The 21,368-nt window shown below is 37.1% G+C and overlaps 2 protein-coding genes across 3 annotated transcripts; one reads left to right on the plus strand and one right to left on the minus strand.

Moving 5' to 3' along the window:
* Positions 1-1,910: 1,910 nt before the first annotated feature.
* Positions 1,911-4,463, plus strand: phf5a (PHD finger protein 5A). Its single transcript, XM_063003789.1, has 4 exons — positions 1,911-2,010; positions 2,854-2,877; positions 3,048-3,214; positions 4,266-4,463. Exons 1-4 carry the CDS (start codon positions 1,959-1,961, stop codon positions 4,353-4,355), a joined length of 333 nt encoding a protein of 110 aa, XP_062859859.1. The 5' UTR covers positions 1,911-1,958; the 3' UTR covers positions 4,356-4,463.
* Positions 4,464-6,900: 2,437 nt separating this feature from the next.
* Positions 6,901-19,419, minus strand: tefa (TEF transcription factor, PAR bZIP family member a). 2 transcript variants are annotated; one of them, XM_063003143.1, is made up of 4 exons: positions 19,246-19,419; positions 10,458-10,832; positions 10,029-10,243; positions 6,901-9,038 (listed from the first exon to the last, which is right to left on the minus strand). In XM_063003143.1, the coding sequence occupies exons 1-4, from the start codon at positions 19,334-19,336 to the stop codon at positions 8,823-8,825; spliced, it is 897 nt and encodes a 298-aa protein (XP_062859213.1). In that variant the 5' UTR covers positions 19,337-19,419; the 3' UTR covers positions 6,901-8,822. The 2 variants fall into 2 exon arrangements, with proteins under 2 accessions (XP_062859213.1, XP_062859212.1); XM_063003142.1 differs by lacking the exon at positions 19,246-19,419 and adding an exon at positions 11,961-12,131.
* Positions 19,420-21,368: the final 1,949 nt, after the last annotated feature.

Consider the following 21,368-nt stretch of genomic DNA (forward strand, 5'->3'; position numbering starts at 1 on the left):
TTTAGTCTTAGTCATTTACAGGTAGTGTTATCTAAATTACCTGAAAATAAGATAAGATTATTCTAGATAAGGAATCGTATCTTATTTTCAGTTAATTCTTTCTCCCCCAAAGCCATAGCCATTAACTGAATATTGTGAGGGGGAACCAAATCTACCCCCTTGGGTTCCTGCCATTCTAAAACATTTCTGTCATATCAACCCCTGATAGGATTCCAACATTATGCAAAACTATTGAGTGGAAGGTTTTTTATACAGTATATCAGGAGGACATCCTGAGCATATCTGAATACTGGGGGGAACATTTATATTGTGATTATGACCTTGGTGTAACCCCCCTCATGCTTTTATTCGATCAAAAACAAGGTCTTATAATCTTGTACATAAAGTACCAGATAAAGTACAAGACTGTGTAAACATTGCATTGTAATTGAAGTACAAAAGAAATATCAATTATTTCAAAGCAGACGACAGACATTTTACATACAAAGAGTTAATAAACAGAAGAAATTAAAGTAGATAGTTCCTATATTCATGATATAAATCCATCAATGTATACATTCCCTTTGGATCTTATCGTTGTTTTAAATTTTGTGAATTTGTGAATTATTACCATATTGCATATTTAAATACTTTTTTATCAAACCAATAAAATCTGGTAATTGTTTTAATTATTTTTTTGTTGTTGTTGCAAAATATTCACACTTTTGCAAGTATCTAAATGCTGCTATTCAAAATGGCACAAACGTATGCTAAATTAATCTAATTAAATCAAAACCCATCAATAGCCACATTGTTCTGTTAGCTATTTACTCCACCTTTTATTAAAAACAAATTATTATGTCTACAGTCTATATTCTGTATCCTCAAACGTCTTATTACAGAATTGACAAATGTATTTACCAGTGTTATATTTACTACAAAATTCTTTAAGCTTTAAAATAATCTTAAGAAACAAAAAAAATTAATAAACCAATTTTTTAAATAAATATTTTCTTTTACCACTATGTTTTATTCTAAATACATTATTAATTTGTGTAATGTGTATTGAAATAATGGAAAATGGAATGTGTTACTAAATTCATATAGGGCTATGCATTTTGTATTCAGCCCTAAATACATTTTCAAAATATTAAGCTGAACTCAAACTTAACTAAGTGAGGAAAATATATAGAATAGAACGCCTTTATTGTCATGTATACATATACAGGTGTACAGTACAACGAAATTCTTTCTTTGCATATTCTCGCTTGTTTGGAAGCTGGGGTCAGAGCGCAGAGTCAGCCATCGTACGGTGCCCCTGGAGCACAGAGGGTTCAGGGCCTTGCTCACAGGCCCAATAGTGGCAGCATGGCAGAGCCAGGATTCGAACTTTCAACCTTCTGATTGATAACACAAAGCTCTACCCACTAGGCTACCACTGTCCTAAATGTCAGCTCTGGTGTGCTAGCGTGTAATGGCATGACTTTAATTACTTTAATTTCAGACTACATTGCTGTAATTGTTTCAGACTTCCGATTTAAAGTTAATCTGTTTTTTTTTTATTTAGTTTTTTGTATGGTCCTGCACCAAGAGAGGCACGGTTAGGACCTAGACTTGATCCTAGTTTCTAAAGTGAATGTTTTTACTTTGTAAAGGTGAACTGGCTGCACAATATTGCCCATAAGTGTGTATGTGAGTGAGTAAGTATGAGAAGAAGCGATGCTGCTCGATGGATTGGCACCCTTTAACCTTGAATATCATCTTATATAAACTTACTAAATAACAATCTAATTAACATGAGAATTGTATGCAAGTCCACCACGGCGTATCTGCCTATCGTTCATACTCTGGTTTTAACCCCACTAAGCCACCAGCAGGGCGCAGTGTGTCCGCTCGCTGCTGTGAGAAGAAGAAGAAGAAGAGTTCACAGGTCACGTGGCTACGGCTTCTCGTCGTTGCGTTTTAGCGGCTAACGCACAATGGCTAAACATCATCCAGATTTAATCTTCTGTAGAAAACAAGCCGGTGTCGGTAAGAAACTTTGCTCATTCTGATAAAATACTTTACTGCAGCGTGTCTTTGTTTTATGTATTTGTATTTTTCATTTGTGAAATAATATGTAATGGCAGTTAATAACAATAACTACATAGCCACATTGCTTAGCTAGCTGGATTAGCTAGAGTTGAGTGTAGCTGAGTGAAACTAGTGTTTTCACTAGATTAATTATATAGTAAAAGTGTAAGTAAGAATGTACAGGAGAAGATTGTAACATTAATGTATATACTACACTTATTATAAAGTAAAAGTATAAGTAAGAATGTACAGGAGAAGATTGTAACATTAATGTATATACTACACTTATTATAAAGTAAAAGTATAAGTAAGAATGTACAGGAGAAGATTGTAACATTAATGTATATACTACACTTATTATAAAGTAAAAGTATAAGTAAGAATGTACAGGAGAAGGCTAACATTACTGTATTTACTTGATTAACCATATAATGAAATTGTAAGTAAAATTGTACAGGAGAAGACTTAATTATATGGTTAATCTAGTAAATACAGTAATGTTAGCCTTCTCCTGTACATTCTTACTTATACTTTTACTTTATAATAAGTGTAGTATATACATTAATGTTACAATCTTCTACACTTATATAGTAAAAGTATTAAGTAAGACTGTACAGGAGAAGACTAACATTACTGTATTTACTAGATTAATTATATAATGAAATCTAAATGAACAAAGTTGATTTTTGTACTTTTTATTTTTAGTTCAGATCCTTCTCCTTCATTATACAAAACTACAGTTAATGTCATTATTTTATTATTATAATCTCTGTGTTATTCACTTGTATTTTTTCTTTACAGCCATTGGGAGACTCTGTGAGAAATGTAAGTTTTGTTTGTTTTTGCATCTTTTATTTTGTATATTATGGACTTTTTTGATGAGAACTTTGTTTAGACTTCTGGTTAGACATTTAAATGTTTAGTGTAAGCACTAAGGTTAATTTAGTCTTTATGGTCACTAAAGTTGAATCATGCATATTTGTTTTACTTTTCAGGTGATGGCAAATGCGTTATCTGTGATTCCTATGTCAGACCTTGCACACTTGTACGCATTTGCGATGAATGTAACTACGGCTCTTACCAAGGTCGCTGTGTGATCTGTGGAGGTCCAGGAGTATCAGATGCTTACTATTGCAAGGAATGCACAATACAGGAGAAAGATGTAAGTACATTTTTGATGTCTATAAATGGAGCAGCAAATGATCATATTTAATTTGCAAGTAATTGCATATATACTGGTTTAAAATAATGCTGTTTCAAATCTAGCAGTAAATAAAATAAATAAACTTAAAAAGAGCCTCACAGTGAAGATAAACCGGAGCAGCGCGCGCGCGCGTGTGTGTGTGTTTGTGCCTTTAGAAGAGACGCTTTGTTCACAGTATCGCTATAAGTGATTCATTGATTCATGAGTCGATTCGTTTTATGTGAAGTGTAAGTTTCTCTTCTCAGTTATCTCTCCGTGTTTACTGTTATTAATTAAATGTCGTGGTTTTAAATAAACACCAACTACTACAGAACATTTTGTGTGACTCTCTTACATTAAAAAGCTTAATTAAAAAGCTTAATTAAACTGCTATTACCACAGATCTGTAACCGAGTCAGACTCGTTCCGTCTAAGGAGCTAAAAGTTTTCTGATCCTAAAAGTTCAGCAGATGATCCTGAACTAACAAATTTGCTAATGAATAAACTTTTGCCTCTGATTGGCTCTGTAACGTTTTCTGTTCTCATCTACATCACAAGTAAGAACCACTTACGATTTACCAAAGTGAACCAGGAGTTTATATAACGTGCTGATAGAATCGACTCAGATGTGACCGGGTTGAATTATCTTTTTAAAGTAAATATTACAATCAGCAAAATTACATTGTATGTATGATGCACAACGTTAATGATGTTATTTTAGGTCATGAAGAGCTTTCACTGTGGTTTCTGTACGATGGTTGATGAATGGTGATGTGATGGTTGGTGCTTTGTAGCTCCAAGTCTGGATCAATCCACTGAGCTGTTAACTTAACAAGATCTTTATATATCACGTGATCGGATCGGCTACTTAGGAAATATTTTACAATTAGATTTTTAATCAAAATATGCGATCGGCCGATACCGATTCGTAGCCGATCGATCGTTCCATCTCTATTAAAAACTGTTATTTTGGGTTTTGCTGTTCATTGTGGTGTTAAACTCGTACTTTTTTTTCCTCTCTGCTACACAGCGAGATGGCTGTCCAAAGATTGTAAACCTCGGAAGCTCTAAGACTGACCTCTTTTATGAAAGAAAAAAGTATGGCTTCAAAAAGAGGTGAAACTGGGATTGTGAAGATGGCCTTTCAGATTTAGTTTCAGCAGCTGTTTTTCTGTTAAGATTTTTTTACTCATTTTTCTCATGTAATAAAATCCAACTTTTACAAACTGCTTATAAAGTCTTTCTGCTACTTTTAGTTTCAGTGCACATATTAACTTTGTTCACACGTTGACTTTTGTCTTCTAAAATACAAAAAACTATTTCAGCATAAATGTTTGAACAAATGAAATGGCACTCAGGTGGCGTAGCGGTAAAATACGCTACAAAAAGCACACCACAGCTGACAACAACAACTTGCAAGATTTATAAAAAAACAAGATAAGAATGCTTCCATGGGTTAGATTTTTTTAGTAATACCTTGTAACCAGGGGGAAATTGGATCTGTTATTTTTATAGTACAGGATGAGTCGAAATTATGTTAACACTAATGGATCTATTCCACGTGAAATGTGTGTCCGGGCTGGTACTGTTGCTCGCTGGTTTTTCTGTGTTGAACTTGATGGCGAACAGGTTAAGACTGTCCTGTAAATCACCTTACACATATGAAGTATGTTTTGTGAATATATGGTTTCTGCCATTCAAGTGTTAATTTTGACTCACCCTGTACTGTACTGTTTATTTGTATATGTTGTCATATGTAATTTATATGTTACATATTTTAATAATTTAAGTCAAGAGAAAAGTTAGTGTTAATAAAATTTGTTTAATTTGGTTAATTGTTTTATTAGACATACCTAAAATTTGCTTCAATTTTCACAACTGTTATCCATCCTTAAACCATAAAAAATAGCATAGTGATAACAGCATGTTCAGTTTAATAATAAGGCATGACAACTTTTTGGTAAAATACAGGTCCTTCTCAAAAAATTAGCATATTGTGATAAAGTTCATTATTTTCCATAATGTAATGATAAAAATTAAACTTTCATATATTTTAGATTCATTGCACACCAACTGAAATATTTCAGGTCTTTTATTGTTTTAATACTGATGATTTTGGCGTACAGCTCATGAAAACCCAAAATTCCTATCTCAAAAAATTAGCATATTTCATCCGACCAATAAAAGAAAAGTGTTTTTAATACAAAAAAAGTCAACCTTCAAATAATTATGTTCAGTTATGCACTCAATACTTGGTCGGGAATCCTTTTGCAGAAATGACTGCTTCAATGCGGCGTGGCATGGAGGCAATCAGCCTGTGTCACTGCTGAGGTGTTATGGAGGCCCAGGATGCTTCGATAGCGGCCTTAAGCTCATCCAGAGTGTTGGGTCTTGTGTCTCTCAACTTTCTATTCACAATATCCCACAGATTCTCTATGGGGTTCAGGTCAGGAGAGTTGGCAGGCCAATTGAGCACAGTAATACCATGGTCAGTAAACCATTCACCAGTGGTTTTGGCACTGTGAGCAGGTGCCAGGTCGTGCTGAAAAATGAAATCTTCATCTCCATAAAGCTTTTCAGCAGATGGAAGCATGAAGTGCTCCAAAATCTCCTGATAGCTAGCTGCATTGACCCTGCCCTTGATAAAACACAGTGGACCAACACCAGCAGCTGACATGGCACCCCAGACCATCACTGACTGTGGGTACTTGACACTGGACTTCAGGCATTTTGGCATTTCCTTCTCCCCAGTCTTCCTCCAGACTCTGGCACCTTGATTTCCGAATGACATGCAAAATTTGCTTTCATCCGAAAACAGTACTTTGGACCACTGAGCAACAGTCCAGTGCTGCTTCTCTGTAGCCCAGGTCAGGCGCTTCTGCCGCTGTTTCTGGTTCAAAAGTGGCTTGACCTGGGGAATGCGGCACCTGTAGCCCATTTCCTGCACACGCCTGTGCACGGTGGCTCTGGATGTTTCTACTCCAGACTCAGTCCACTGCTTCCGCAGGTCCCCCAAGGTCTGGAATCGGCCCTTCTCCACAATCTTTCTCAGGGTCCGGTCACCTCTTCTCGTTGTGCAGCGTTTTCTGCCACACTTTTTCCTTCCCACAGACTTCCCACTGAGGTGCCTTGATACAGCACTCTGGGAACAGCCTATTCGTTCAGAAATTTCTTTCTGTGTCTTACCCTCTTGCTTGAGGGTGTCAATGATGGCCTTCTGGACAGCAGTCAGGTCGGCAGTCTTACCCATGATTGCAGTTTTGAGTAATGAACCAGGCTGGGAGTTTTTAAAAGCCTCAGGAATCTTTTGCAGGTGTTTAGAGTTAATTCGTTGATTCAGATGATTAGGTTAATAGCTCGTTTAGAGAACCTTTTCATGATATGCTAATTTTTTGAGATAGGAATTTTGGGTTTTCATGAGCTGTATGCCAAAATCATCAGTATTAAAACAATAAAAGACCTGAAATATTTCAGTTGGTGTGCAATGAATCTAAAATATATGAAAGTTTAATTTTTATCATTACATTATGGAAAATAATGAACTTTATCACAATATGCTAATTTTTTGAGAAGGACCTGTAAAAGGCCACTATAAATAGTTTTATTATTTATATGAGATGAAAGCAGCAAGTATTTATACAAGTTTGAAACAGACAAAAGACAAATCTGATGTACAGTACTTTAAAAATGTTACATACATGGGTACAGTCCTTTATAGAAAGTAGAAGTACAGTTCTGACATGAAAGTTTTTAGAATTAATTATAAAGACAAAAACTGTGAAGACACTTTAGGATCCTAACTCTTTTCAGATCTGAACTATGAGCTATCCATATGCATTCTAAAGTTAAGCAAAAGCACAGCTACACAGTTACAGTTATGCACAGCTGGTTTGGAGTTAGTACAGACATTGTTGGAAGATACTTTAGCTAAATGAGCCTCTAATGTCACTACTGAACAGTGTGTTATTGCTATACTAATGCAGATCTATAGACTACAGCAAAGGGAATTCAAACCCCTAGTATACCTGTGGTTAATTTAGCTGAATGAGTTCCCTTAGATGTTCCTAACCAGCTAGTTGCACAGGTCAAATAAAACCTCAAAACTCCACTGACAAGAACTCATGTAAATCAATTTACTTATTACGCTTATTTTTATGTACTGATTGTTTTGTTGATCATACTTCATTTAGCTATTTTCACTATCCAGCCATACAACATACTATCAGCCCACATGTACACATACTCCTTTCAGTTTTCTCTGTTAAATGCGGATACTTTTTCATTAAACTTAGGCGAACAATCTATGTTTTAAGGTTTAGGGGTGTCCCTGCCCTGAAAGGCCCCACTTCACTTTTTAAAGACCACTTGGGTTGAGCAACTTGAGAACAAAGCACACGTTTGTACATAGGAAGTGCATAATACATACAAAACATTTACACTTTTATTTACACAACTGCATCTGATAACCTATTTCTTGAGCCCAGCAGTGGGGATTCATAAATGGTTCTGCATGCTCAGTGATACCCCAGGCACATTTGTCACACAGGGGTATCTGTTGTATTTAGTACAGTCACTAAGACCTGGCTTTTAATAAGGCTGAGATCCATGTAATGGAAGCAACAGTTCAAACTAAAACTTATTTTATATTTACCTGGTTTTGTGTTTTCAATTCTACTTAAAAACAGCTAATCAACATATGTTTACAGACAATTATAGGCTGTTTGTGTACTGCACAATCTGAGAAAAATGACAATGGTAATGGAAATAGTAAATTATACATCCAAAGTGATAGTCATCTGTCTAGGTTTAGACCACAAAGAAAAAAACTTAAATGTAACTACATTGTGGATATACAGTATATCCTGAACACATGGTATAATTCAGCAGTTAAATTGTAAATAACACAGTCTCATTGTTGATTGATGGAAAGAACATAAATGAAACGACCCCAACAAACATAATGTCATAAAAGCCAATTACCCAAACAAAATAAAAGTAAGAAGAAACCCCCAAATCGCAAATATACTTACACACACAAATATATATAATTTATGCGCATAATAATTCCCCTCACACTTACATATCGCCCCTTAGCATTTTACTTTACTTGGGTAATGAGTCCACCTACATTTTAACATCTAGTTTTATTCTTTTTTCAGACATGGTAATTTCAGTATGATTTTTGCTCTAAGACGAGGGGAAAACTGTTATTTTTGGTATAAATTAAATTTAAAAACACAGACAAAAGTTTAGAATCTCCTGATCGAAGATATGTTCTTCAAATGCACAGCTAAACTAAATAAAGTGACTTAGTTTTAATAGGGCTACATACCAAAAAAATTTTCAGGCTTCCGAATATGACTACATAAAAATGCTTTCACTATTATTTGTCCTGACTAACCGATTAATAATTTAATTTAAGCAGCCAAAAGGCCTTTTATCCCTTTAGATCAAAACATTTGTCCCTCACACCACTTTATTAGGTAAGCCCTACTCAACTCCACTGAAGGCGGCTGTACAGAGTTAGAGTAAGCTGTAAGTGAATGGTATTACAAAACACAATGTGACCTCTCTGGTGAGACCGGTCTCACGGTTTGCCATATTTTGTTTCATAGCTAGTCACAACGGTTTTGAAATGTCCTAAGTTTTTGCGTAGCTGAGCCACCTCCAGCCTAAGAGCGCTGTTCTCCCGTTCGAGGAAAGCTGCCCGTACTGCGATCTGATTCTCCTTCAGTCGTCTGGCTTCCCGAGAACGATTAGCTGCAACGTTGTTCTTCTTCCTCCTCTGCCAATACTTATCATCCTATAGTAGTTAATAAAACATTTGTAAAGCTTAGGCAACACACTGAGAATAATCATTATTACACTCATTACACAACAAAAAAATCATATTTAAACACTAAAGTTTCACCTCTTTTACAAACACTGCTTCCTTGTTAGATTACTGATGTTTTACTTTTTTCAAAAGACTCCAGGTAAAAGTGTTATTTAACAACAGGTGACCAGTATTACTAAATCAATGGTTAAGGGCCATGCTCACTGTTTTTAATAACAGTATTGTTTTATTCAGCAATAAAATCGTATATCAAGGTCTCTTTTTCTAATACGTAATTTACAAAGATTTTATTAAAGCTTCTTGCACAGTTAAAAAAAAGTTTAATAGGATACTAATACTAATACTAAAAATACTAATATTGGTCACCTGTTGTTGCTTGCATGGTATTTAGTCACAATTGTAAATCACTTTAAATTGAATCTGCGGTCGGTCAGGTGGCGCAGCGGTAAAACACGCTAGCACACCAGCTGGGATTTCGAATACATCGTGTCGAATCTTAGCTCTGCCATCCGGCCGGGCTGGGCAGCTATATGAACAACGTTTGGCTGTTGTTCATACTGGGTTAGGGGTGCCGGAGAGTGACCTCATAACTGATGCAATTACGACCTCTGCCGGCTGGTAGAGGCTGGTTGATCAGGGTGTGGCTCTGCTGGCTGGTAGAGGCTGGTTGATCAGGGTATGGCTTTCCATGCACAGGGCTGATTCGCATATGAATTCACTAGTGCAGGTGAAAAATGCAGTCGGCTACTGCTCACGTATTGGAGGAGAACCGATATGTCAGTTCGCTCTCCTCAATCAGGGGTGGGGGTCAGCACCAGTAGAGAGGAAGCATAATGCAATTGGGTAAAAATTGGACGTGCTAAAAATTGGGAGAAAAGGGGAGAAAATGCAAAAAAAGAAAAAAAAAAAAAAAAAAAAAGAAGCTGTAAAGATCCTAGACTAATCCTATAGACCTACCTTTAGATCTTCAGGCACAAATATTTTCCTGGCTTTCTTGATCATTGGTTGTGGTTTGAGTTCCTCTTCAGAAAAACGATGCTTGCGAGGGTCAAACAGCTCTTCTCCAGGTATGGTGGAAAGGACAAGGTCTGCTGGATCTGGCTCAAAGTTCACCGATACCTCAATCTCTTCTGGGTCAATTTGATCTGGCGTTAAGCATTCCTTCGGTAGGCCTGACCAAATCAGAGCATACATTGAGCATGCAAAGCACTACTTTTAAGAAATGTTAACTTCTGAGATTTTGTTGGGTTTATATTTAACCACAAAGGAGTAATTGTTTCCTTTACATTATTTAATTTACTTGCTAAATAGATTTAATTTATTCATATTTGCTGAATCAAATTGTAACAAAATCAAAAGCTGAGCATTTTCATACTGTACACTAACCTGTTTTGGTCTCTGTCGACTCCGACTTCGATACAATGGTTGTGCTCACTTCTTCATCACACTGCTCCAACTCAGTGGCTGGCACAAGAGTGACAGGAGCTGACAGACTTGCATCTGCCTTTAGAATGGTGGTGGGAGCTTTCTCCAGTGGGTTCTTTTCTGAGGGGCTCTCTCCCTGGACCTCCTCAGAAGAAGAATTAATACCATTTTCAATAAGGAACTCATCCAGATCCATATACTCCAAATGGAAGGTTTTGCCATCATACGGAATAGTCTTATCCCAGATAGCTGGGGTGAGGGCGGCTGATGGTCCCAGATCACTGACTCCACTTCCGGAGTCGGCTTCATCGCCAGATATCTTTTCTTTGTCATTTTCTGAAAGTTTTAAAAACAAAACCATTACCAACTAAATCATATGGTAAACATTCAATGTTTCATTAAATTGCAAAAACTTAAAAACAAAGCCAAGTTCCATTTTGTTTAATACAATGCTTTTATAAAAAAGTAAAAAGTAATTACTCTCTGCAATCACATTGTGACATCAAATACTGTATGCACAGTTACTATTACCAACAGGGATGCAGTTACCTTCACCCCTTTTTAAATAAAATATTTATATCAAACCTAATACAGATCCAATGCTGCCTTTAAGGCTATGTTTTATTTGGATTTTCTGACTGTCAACACAAAATGCATTTAAAGCATTAATTTATAAGTAACTTGGACAAAACAGTAAGCACAGGCCCTGCACATAAGTTCACTAATACCATAATTTACCACAGTTTTAAGTGCCACAGGAAAGGGTTTGAATACTTTTATATACAGTTTTCTGAATACATTAGTTTTTTAATTGTAATCATATAACATGTTTTCACTTTATAATGGGTCCTTACGTGTAGATTGATGGGTGAAATACACAATTCTATATAATCAAAATCAAATCCACGACACAGTGTGCAAAAAAGCCATCAAGGGGTCTGAATACTTTCTAAATCTGCGGTGTGTGTTGTGTAATATATAAAACCTCTGTGTTAACAGTTACAGGCTTTACATTCTACCTTTCAAATTGTACTATGTCTGTATTCTTTTTTTTAAGGTGTAGTAGGGCAGCATGGTGGCTCTGTGGGTAGCACTGTTGCCTCACAGCAAGAAGGTCCTGGGTTCGATCCCCAGATCCAGGTGTGGAGTTTGCATGTTCTCCCTGTGTCTGTGTGGGTTTCCTCCCACAGTCCAAAAACGTGTAAGTGAGGTGAATTGGAGATACAAAATTGTCCATGACTGTTCGACATTAAAAACTGAATCCTGTGTATGTGTAACCAGTAACTGCCTTTCCTGTCATAAATGTAACCAAAGTGTAAAACATGACGTTAAAATCTTAATAAATAAACTGCGTCACGATTGTAACAGTTTACATACTGTTACGTATACATTTATTATACTATCATGTATGTATATATTTACTGACGTACTAATAAACATCACCGGGTTATAAATATTACACACCGTCTGCACAGTCCAGCAAATCCGGAAGAGGAATTTCTAGTATTTTCCGTAACGCCGCTGGAAACAGAGCTGATGCAGCGCTGCCTTCCTCCAAACTAACAGCCACCTTTTCTCCAGACATGATATCCGTTCTTCAGATTAACGTAATGTACGAAATGTGGAATTGAATCTAATAATTTCCACAAAAATATCGAATATCTGCCGCAGACTGTAAACAAGCCCGATGCCTCTGACCTGATTCTACATATCGCGTGCAGCCAGTTTGCTCCGTGTTCACACTGATCCGCCCACTTCAGTAAACAAAGCGTCCAAGTGAGAGAACAGAGAGAGCACTCAGACTAACCCGTACTGAACCCTTATTTATTTCTATTGTTATTATTTATATTGATTTATATTGATTTAAACGTCATGTTTTACACTTTGGTTACATTTATGACAGGACAGGCAGTTACTGGTTACACAAGATTAATCAATTCACAACTTTTATTGTCAAACAGTCGTGGACAATTTTGTATCTCCAATTCACCTCACTTGCATGTCTTTGGACTGTGGGAGGAAACCCAGACAGACACGGGGAGAACATGCAAACTTCACACAGAAAGGACCCGGACCGCCCCACCTGGAAATCGAACCCAGGACCTTCTTGCTGTGAGGCGACAGTGCTACCCACTCAGCCAAAAGAATAAATGCAATGACTACAGAGGAATTTTTTTTAATAATAAACAGTTTGTTTGTTTGTTTTATTGTTTAACGCCATGTTAACACATTGGTTACATTCATGGCAGAAACATTTAAGTTTTTTATTTATTTATTTCTTGTTTCATTTTTGTTTTATTTAACTTCGTATGTGAGTCCTCAGTTTTATATTCGTGAATGATTGGTTGACTGAGGGGTTTAACACCATGTCTACATGAAATTAATAATCGTGGCTGAAAGGTAATTCGTTAGATTTTTGATGTCTGTTTTTAGATGTTTGTGATTAGTCCAGTATTTGCGAGAAAATTTATTACTTTTTGGGATTCCTAGTTGTTTCCTTATTGTACTGTATTTGTGACATTCAATAATTATGTGTTTTATTGTTATGATGGTACGACATATCACATTTTGGTGGGGGTCCTCCTCTCAGTAGGTGTGAATGAGTCAATTTGGTGTGTCCGATTTAGTCCATACAGATTGCTCCATTCTGTTTGTTGGCGTAGGTTTGTGGTATGTGTTGATGTTGGGGTATATTTCATTAAGTTTATTGTTGTGTTGTGTTTTCCATTCAAGTTGCCATTTGTTTCTGATGTATTTCATGTTTGGTATTAATAGCTTATTTTTTGGTTGGTGCATGGTTGGAGGTTTACGTGCTAGCCTGTCGGCCTCTTCGATTCCTCGGATGCCGATGTGCCCTGGGATCCAGCAAAATTTAATTTCAAAGTTTTCTTTGCAAACTCCACACAGAAAGGACCCAGACCGCCCCACCTGGAAATCGAACCCAGGACCTTCTTGCTGTGAGGCGACTGCTACCCACAGAGCAAAAAGAATAAATGCAATGACTACAGAGGGAAAAATTTTAATAATAAACACAAGAAATGTAATAAACACATCATTGCTATTTCCTAGTAACATGTAGAATATGTGCCAAAATAAAAAACAAATGATACATGAGGATTTATATTTATTGGTTTACACTGTGATTCCATTCATGACAGGACAGGTTGATTCATCAGTTCTAGTTCAGTGTCATTTTACATTTACATTTTCAGCATTTAGCAGACGCTTTTATCCAAAGCGACTTACACAATGAGCTGAACACGATGAGCAATTGAGGGTTAAGGGCCTTACTCAGGGACCCAACAGTGGCAACTTTGTGGTGGCGGGGCTTGAACCGGCAACCTTCTGTTTACTAGTCCAGTACCTTAACCACTGAGCTATCACTGGCCCTCAAACACAGTCACAGTCAATTTTGCATGTCCAATTCACCTATGGGAGGAAACCGCAGCTCCCGGAGAAAATCCCGCTGTGATTCTGACAGGAACCTTTTTACCCACCTGAGGTTGAGGCCTGCAAGTGTTAGACTGCCATGCCAACAACGCCACTTCTGTGTCTGCACTCAAAATGTCCAGAAATCACTTTTAGACTCATTTAAACTCACGTTTTTCCTTTTCACTAGTTATATCCGTTGTTTAAAATTAGTTTTGTGTATTTATGGTTTGTTTAAATCTAATTCACTTAAATTATTCATCGAGGTCAAGAGATGTGAAAATAGAGTAATAGAGGTTTTGCTTTTAATTTTGGCACATATTCTGTATGTTACCTGAAAGCAATGATGTGTGTATTGCATTTCACATTTTTCACTGTAGTGATTGCATTTCAATTTGGCACCAACTCCTCTTCTTACAGGGAGGTGACCGGTCTTACAGCCTTCACATTAATAATGTAACATGAGCTACTGCTAAAAAAAAAAATACAGAAATACATGACCTGGGTGCAAGTTTTCAAAATAGAAACATCGTAGTTTGAGGTACATTTTAAATGGCAGTACTCTGAATGCAAAACATGGAAACAGTTTTGAAGCCATTACCACTAAAGAAAGTTAATCAGTTAAGTCAGTACTAAGTCACACCCAATTTTTGGAAAACATTATTTGCTGCTTAATTTTAAAACAATAAAAACAAAAGATAATTAGTCTGTATGTGTAATTAAATGACATGTTTCTTAAATTATATAGTCTTTTGCAGATTATTTGTATAGCTTAAAATAATACAGTTAATAATTCTGCATAATTTTCCAATGTATGCTTAAACAACAAACAAGCTCACGTGTGAAACACAAAGCCTGTGTACTTCAGTAGGCACGCACGTTCACATGGCCGTGCACGTGCTATTATAACACACACACACACAGCCAGTCTCTGAAGAGGAGGGTTCCCACCCTCCAGGCCCCAAGAGATATCTGTTCCCGCGAAACTTACACACTGCTTGTCTCAATAACAAACCAGGGTCTTAAGTGGCATACTGCCCACATGTACTACCTTAAAAATATAAAACAAGTATAGAAAAAGCTCCACCAAAGTGGAAAAAGCAATGCTTAAAGAATCACATGCTTTACTAAGTTCAAACAAAGCTATACAGCACCCTTAAAGCAAGTGATTTTCTTATTTAGGTTTTATTTTTCACTGTTCACCAGCAGGTCAGCTAAATGGTTTGGTCAGGCCCTGGCTACACACAGACGTTTGGGCAACACTCCCTCAAGTTGTCGATTATAAATAGCCAATAGCCATAGTATCCACAGAACCACTGGTCTGCATACTGTTTCTAAAATTGCTTTAAGTGTCATACCTATATCATGTGGATAATTTGCATTATTGTGTAATCTGTGATCCATACCATCCAGATCAAATTAGAACACAATGTTCTAATGTGAATGCACTTTTTCAATTTTTTCTATTTAGCAGGTATTTATATGTTTTAGCCATAATAGTTAAACAAACACAAAATGTATGACCATTCTGACAATTCAGGCAGATAAATCATACTGTTACCAAGTCACATTTAATATTTAATTATGGAGATACAGTTTACCGAGTGGCAGGCAAAAACACCCTTCAGAAGCTTGATGCCCTGTACCATTCAGCTCTCCGTCTTCTTACAAATGCTCATTTTAGAACTCATCATTGCTCTCTTTACACTTTGGTTAATTGACCTTCTTTACACACTCGTCACAGTATACACTGGTTTACACTCATCTACAAAACTCTCCTTGGTCAAACACCACCTTATCTACAAAACCTGATACAGCCAGTGTCTGTTACATACAGTGTATCACAAAAGTGAGTACACCCCTCACATTTCTGCAGATATTTAAGTATATCTTTTCATGGGACAACACTGACAAAATGACACTTTGACACAATGAAAAGTAGTCTGTGTGCAGCTTATATAACAGTGTAAATTTATTCTTCCCTCAAAATAACTCAATATACAGCCATTAATGTCTAAACCACTGGCAACAAAAGTGAGTACACCCCTAAGAGACTACACCCCTAAATGTCCAAATTGAGCACTGCTTGTCATTTTCCCTCCAAAATGTCATGTGATTTGTTAGTGTTACTAGGTCTCAGGTGTGCATAGGGAGCAGGTGTGTTCAATTTAGTAGTACAGCTCTTACACTCTCTCATACTGGTCACTGAAAGTTCCAACATGGCACCTCATGGCAAAGAACTCTCTGAGGATCTTAAAAGACGAATTGTTGCACTACATGAAGATGGCCAAGGCTACAAGAAGATTGCCAACACCCTGAAACTGAGCTGCAGCACAGTGGCCAAGATCATCCAGCGTTTTAAAAGAGCAGGGTCCACTCAGAACAGACCTCGCGTTGGTCGTCCAAAGAAGCTGAGTGCACGTGCTCAGCGTCACATCCAACTGCTGTCTTTGAAAGATAGGCACAGGAGTGCTGTCAGCATTGCTGCAGAGATTGAAAAGGTGGGGGGTCAGCCTGTCAGTGCTCAGACCATACGCCGCACACTACATCAAATTGGTCTGCATGGCTGTCACCCCAGAAGGAAGCCTCTTCTGAAGTCTCTACACAAGAAAGCCCACAAACAGTTTGCTGAAGACATGTCAACAAAGGACATGGATTACTGGAACCATGTCCTATGGTCTGATGAGACCAAGATTAATTTGTTTGGTTCAGATGGTCTCAAGCATGTGTAGCGGCAATCAGGTGAGGAGTACAAAGATAAGTGTGTCATGCCTACAGTCAAGCATGGTGGTGGGAATGCCATGGTCTGGGGCTGCATGAGTGCAGCAGGTGTTGGGGAGTTACATTTCATTGAGGGACACATGAACTCCAATATGTACTGTGAAATACTGAAGCAGAGCATGATCCCCTTCCTCCGGAAACTGGGTCGCAGGGCAGTGTTCCAGCATGATAATGACCCCAAACACACCTCTAAGACGACCACTGCTTTATTGAAGAGGCTGAGGGTAAAGGTGATGGACTGGCCAAGCATGTCTCCAGACCTAAACCCAATAGAACATCTTTGGGGCATCCTCAAGCGGAAGGTGGAGGAGCGCAAAGTCTCGAATATCCGCCAGCTCCGTGATGTCGTCATGGAGGAGTGGAAAAGCATTCCAGTGGCAACCTGTGAAGCTCTGGTAAACTCCCTGTTAAGGCAGTTAAGGCAGTTCTGGGAAATAATGGTGGCCACACAAAATATTGACACTTCAGGAACTTTCACTAAGGGGTGTACTCACTTTTGTTGCCGGTGGTTTAGACATTAATGGCTGTATATTGAGTTATTTTGAGGGAAGAATAAATTTACACTGTTATATAAGCTGCACACAGACTACTTTTCATTGTGTCAAAGTGTCATTTTGTCAGTGTTGTCCCTGTCTGCAGAAATGTGAGGGGTGTACTCACTTTTGTGATACACTGTATAACACTAGGTCATCTAGCATCATTCAACTAAACATTCCCAAAACATACACTGCCTTTGGCTCTTCATCATTTCAGTTATCTGCTGGTAGAGATTGGAACACACTCCAGAAAACTTTAAAACTACAGGTTTTTATTCCGATCTCAAATTTTAAGAACAGCATTAGGAATATTTTTACTAATACATGTACTTGTTTTACTATGAATTGACTGTTTTACTATTATGATTATAATTTTTGTTTAGTTTTTCCCTTCTTTTCCCCCTGTTGATGATGTTGTATTCCCTCTTCCTCAAGTAGACTCTTCTACTTGCCAGGCTGTTATTGTAAATAAGAACGTGTTCTTAATGACTTGCCTGGTTAAATTAAAGGTTAAATAAAAAAAAATAAAAAAAATTGTACTCAAGTTATGTGCCAAAAGCAGGTAGCTTTGATAGTTTTCAGATCCTGCAAAGATTAGCATAAACAGTAAGAATCAAGTAGTTGTGAATAGCTTAAAATATATAGTTTAGTAATATAAATGTTGTTAGGGAGCCTACAAATGGAAAATATTGTTTTCACTCTGTATCAGAGTAGCAGTGATAAAACACAGTGCTAGGTAAGAGTGGCTCAGTGGGTAGCATTGTCTCCTGCCACACAGCCAGAAGGTCCTGGGTTTGATTCCTAGGTGGAGCAGTCTGAATCCTTTCTGTGTGGAGTTTGCATACTCTGCCAGTGTCTGCATGGATTTCCTCCCACAGTCCAAAGACATCCAAATTAGGTGAATTAAAGATACAAAATGCTCGACAGTGTTTGCTATTGAACTTAAACTGATGAATGTAATTAAAGTGTAAAACACGACGTTAAAATCCTAATAAACAGTGTTGGGAAATAAGGGTTTGCGGCTGTCGTTGATATTTGCAAAATAAAATATCAAACATATAAGCAACTAACATACACGCTGTTAAATAGATAAAGTATTTTTCTATTAGGGCGACATGGTGGCTCAGTGGGTAGAACTGTCTCCTGCTTCAAAGCAAGAAGGTCCTGATCCCCAGGGGGGGGGGGTCCGGGTTCTTTCTGTGTGGAGTTTGCATGTTCTCCCCATGTCTGTGTGGAGTTTGCATGTTCTCCCCATGTCTGTGTGGGGTTTGCTCCGGGAGCTCTGGTTTCGTCCCACAGTCCAAAGACATTTAGCAAATTAGGTGAATTAGAGATACAAAATTGCTCTTGACAGTTTGATATTGAACTTAAACTGATGAATCTTGTGTAACTACCGTTTCTGTCATGAATGTATCCAAAGTGTGTGAAACATGATGTTAGAATCCCTATAAACAAACAAACAAAGCTGGGAAATAAATGCTTGCAGCTGGTGTTGATATTTGCATTGTTTTACTTTTATATTTTCAAATGACCTGGACAAAATCAATATCAAACATATGAGTAACTAATATAAACACTATTAAAATAAATAAAGTATTTTTCTATTAGGGTGGCACGATGGCTCACTGGGTAGAACTGTCAACTCAAAGATCCTGGGTCCGATCCTCGGGTGGGGAGGTCTGGGTTCTTTCTGTGTGGAGTTTGCATGTTCTCCTCGTGTCTGTGTGGGTTTCCTCCGGGAGTTCCAGTTTCCTCCCACAGTCCAAAGACGTGCAAGTGAGGTGAATTGGAGATACAAAATTGTCCATGACTATGTTTGACATTACACTTGATGAATCTTGTGTAACCAGTTATTACCTGTCCTGTCATGAATATAACCAAAGTGTGTAGAACATGATGTTAGAATCCTAATCAATAATATAAAGTATTTTTCTATTATTCAACAACTTACTGACTCAAACCGAAGAGGAGCAGTTTCATAACTGAATATGAAATATACTCACCATTCTCATTAAAGCCTGCGAATGGAAACGGCTGCTCCAGAAGAGCCTTGAAAATATCCGGAATATCAGAAGGCATGTCAAAACAACTCATGGTAAAACCGTTAAATTACACTGTTAACACAACAACAAAACCCAGAGGAACAGAAGTACACATAAATGCTCTTCAGACACGGACTGCAGTTTTGGAAACTTCACACCAGTCACAAAGTTGCAGTTTAACTCCTTACTCAAGGAAAGATCGCGCAGCCAATCAGAACCGTCACCGCCTCTCTGAAGGGTATGAGTGCTGCATCTGATTGGTTGTTTGAACTGTCTGTTTTCCACATATCAACCAATAGGAACAGAGACATGTTATCTAAGCTAAAGCACTGGCACGTGTTTGTGCTGGTTATGAAATGCAGCTCATCACCTGCAGAACATAGAGTGATTTACAGCTGTACAGCTACATTCTCAATCAAAATCTGATTTTGTATAGAGACTGTTCCCATTACTGTATTCACTTGCAAAAAATCACTTCGAGTCTATCAATACAAAACACTTTAGCTAAATCACAAGATTAGAGGTCTAAAATTCTTAGTCCTGTGCAAAACTTAAACCACAGATTGTCAAATTCTAAATTGTATCGAGTTTCTAAGCAAAACTAAGTTACAATTATTTATTAGGATTTTAACCTCATGTTTTACACACTTTGGTTACATTAATGGCAGAACAGGTAATTACTGGTTACACAACATTCATCAGTTTAAGTTTAATATTAAACACAGTCATAAACAATTCTGTATCTCCAATTCACCTTACTTGCACGTCTTTGGACTGTGGGAGGAAACCAGAGCTCCCAGAGGAAACCCACACAAGCACAGAAAGAACATGCCAACTCCACCTGGGAATCAAACTCCAGACCTTCTTGCTGTAAGGCGACAGTGCCACCCACTGAGAAGTTACAATAACTTAAAACATTCTCTACATACCATTAGAACATACACAATACTTCTATAAACACAATTACTATTTATATGTGGAATTTAATTTACTCCCCCTACATGTTCAATTCATCAAATAAATATAAATGTCTCTTATTATTATCTTATCTACTTGTATGAGAACAAAAAAAAATATTTAAATGTGTTCCCTGTAGATGATGTGTTGACTTGTCACCAGATAAGGCCAGATTTTTGAAGATGCATGCAATTTAATCCACAAATATAATTTAATACTTACATTGTTAATTTAAAAAAAAGTTATGAAAATGAAATGAACTTAAATGTGCACTGCTAAATATGTGAATGTCGTATTTCAAATAAGGTGCAAATATTTGGAGAACACAATAAAACTAAAAAAGTTAAGACAATAAAATGGGCTTAAATCAAGTGTGTCTGGAAATAACAGGCTGGTTTGTTTAATTTCCTTCACCTAAACAAATTATAGACACTTGACTAAATCACACGATTTACTGCTTACAAAAAAAGAATTGTTTTACTATTTTCCCTAAAAGTAGGAATCCAAGTTAATAAAAGTGAAAATATACTCCAATAAAAAAGCGAAAGACATAAAAATGTTTTGATCTCTCTAATGTTTCTCTTAATGTATCTGATAGGACACGCATAATAAAAACAACCACAGCCTTTACGCCTTTAAAGGCTGGAGGGTGAGGCTTTACCCTCCCTGCTTTATGCCTTTAAAGTGAGGCTTTACTCTCAATTGCTGCATGTCTTAAAATAACAAAATACCACAACTGATGTAGCCATAAATTGAAAAGTACATTCAAAAATGACCAAAAAATTACTGTTTATTGATGCTGTAAAACTGCTTAATTAGGTGCTCTTGTCAGTAATACTAAGATAATAAAATAGAACAAAATTCCATTGTTAAAACGTAAAATTAGAAAGTGAAGCAATTATTTAGAGGAAAATGTACATTAAACAAAGGTCCAGGCTAACACTTCACTGTTTACATCCCTTCTGTCACAATACACATTAAAAAACAAGATTTAATTTGATTAGCCAGATCAGAGCCCAGACATAAACTTTGTTTAAATGATGTGCCACGAGGGCTGTCTAAGAAATCCAAGAATGGTGTAAAATTCCCCCAAAATAGTTTGTAGATGCAAACCTTGTAAATGGGTC

The sequence above is a fragment of the Trichomycterus rosablanca genome, chromosome 10 (genome assembly GCF_030014385.1).
Source record: "Trichomycterus rosablanca isolate fTriRos1 chromosome 10, fTriRos1.hap1, whole genome shotgun sequence".
NCBI lineage: Eukaryota > Metazoa > Chordata > Actinopteri > Siluriformes > Trichomycteridae > Trichomycterus > Trichomycterus rosablanca.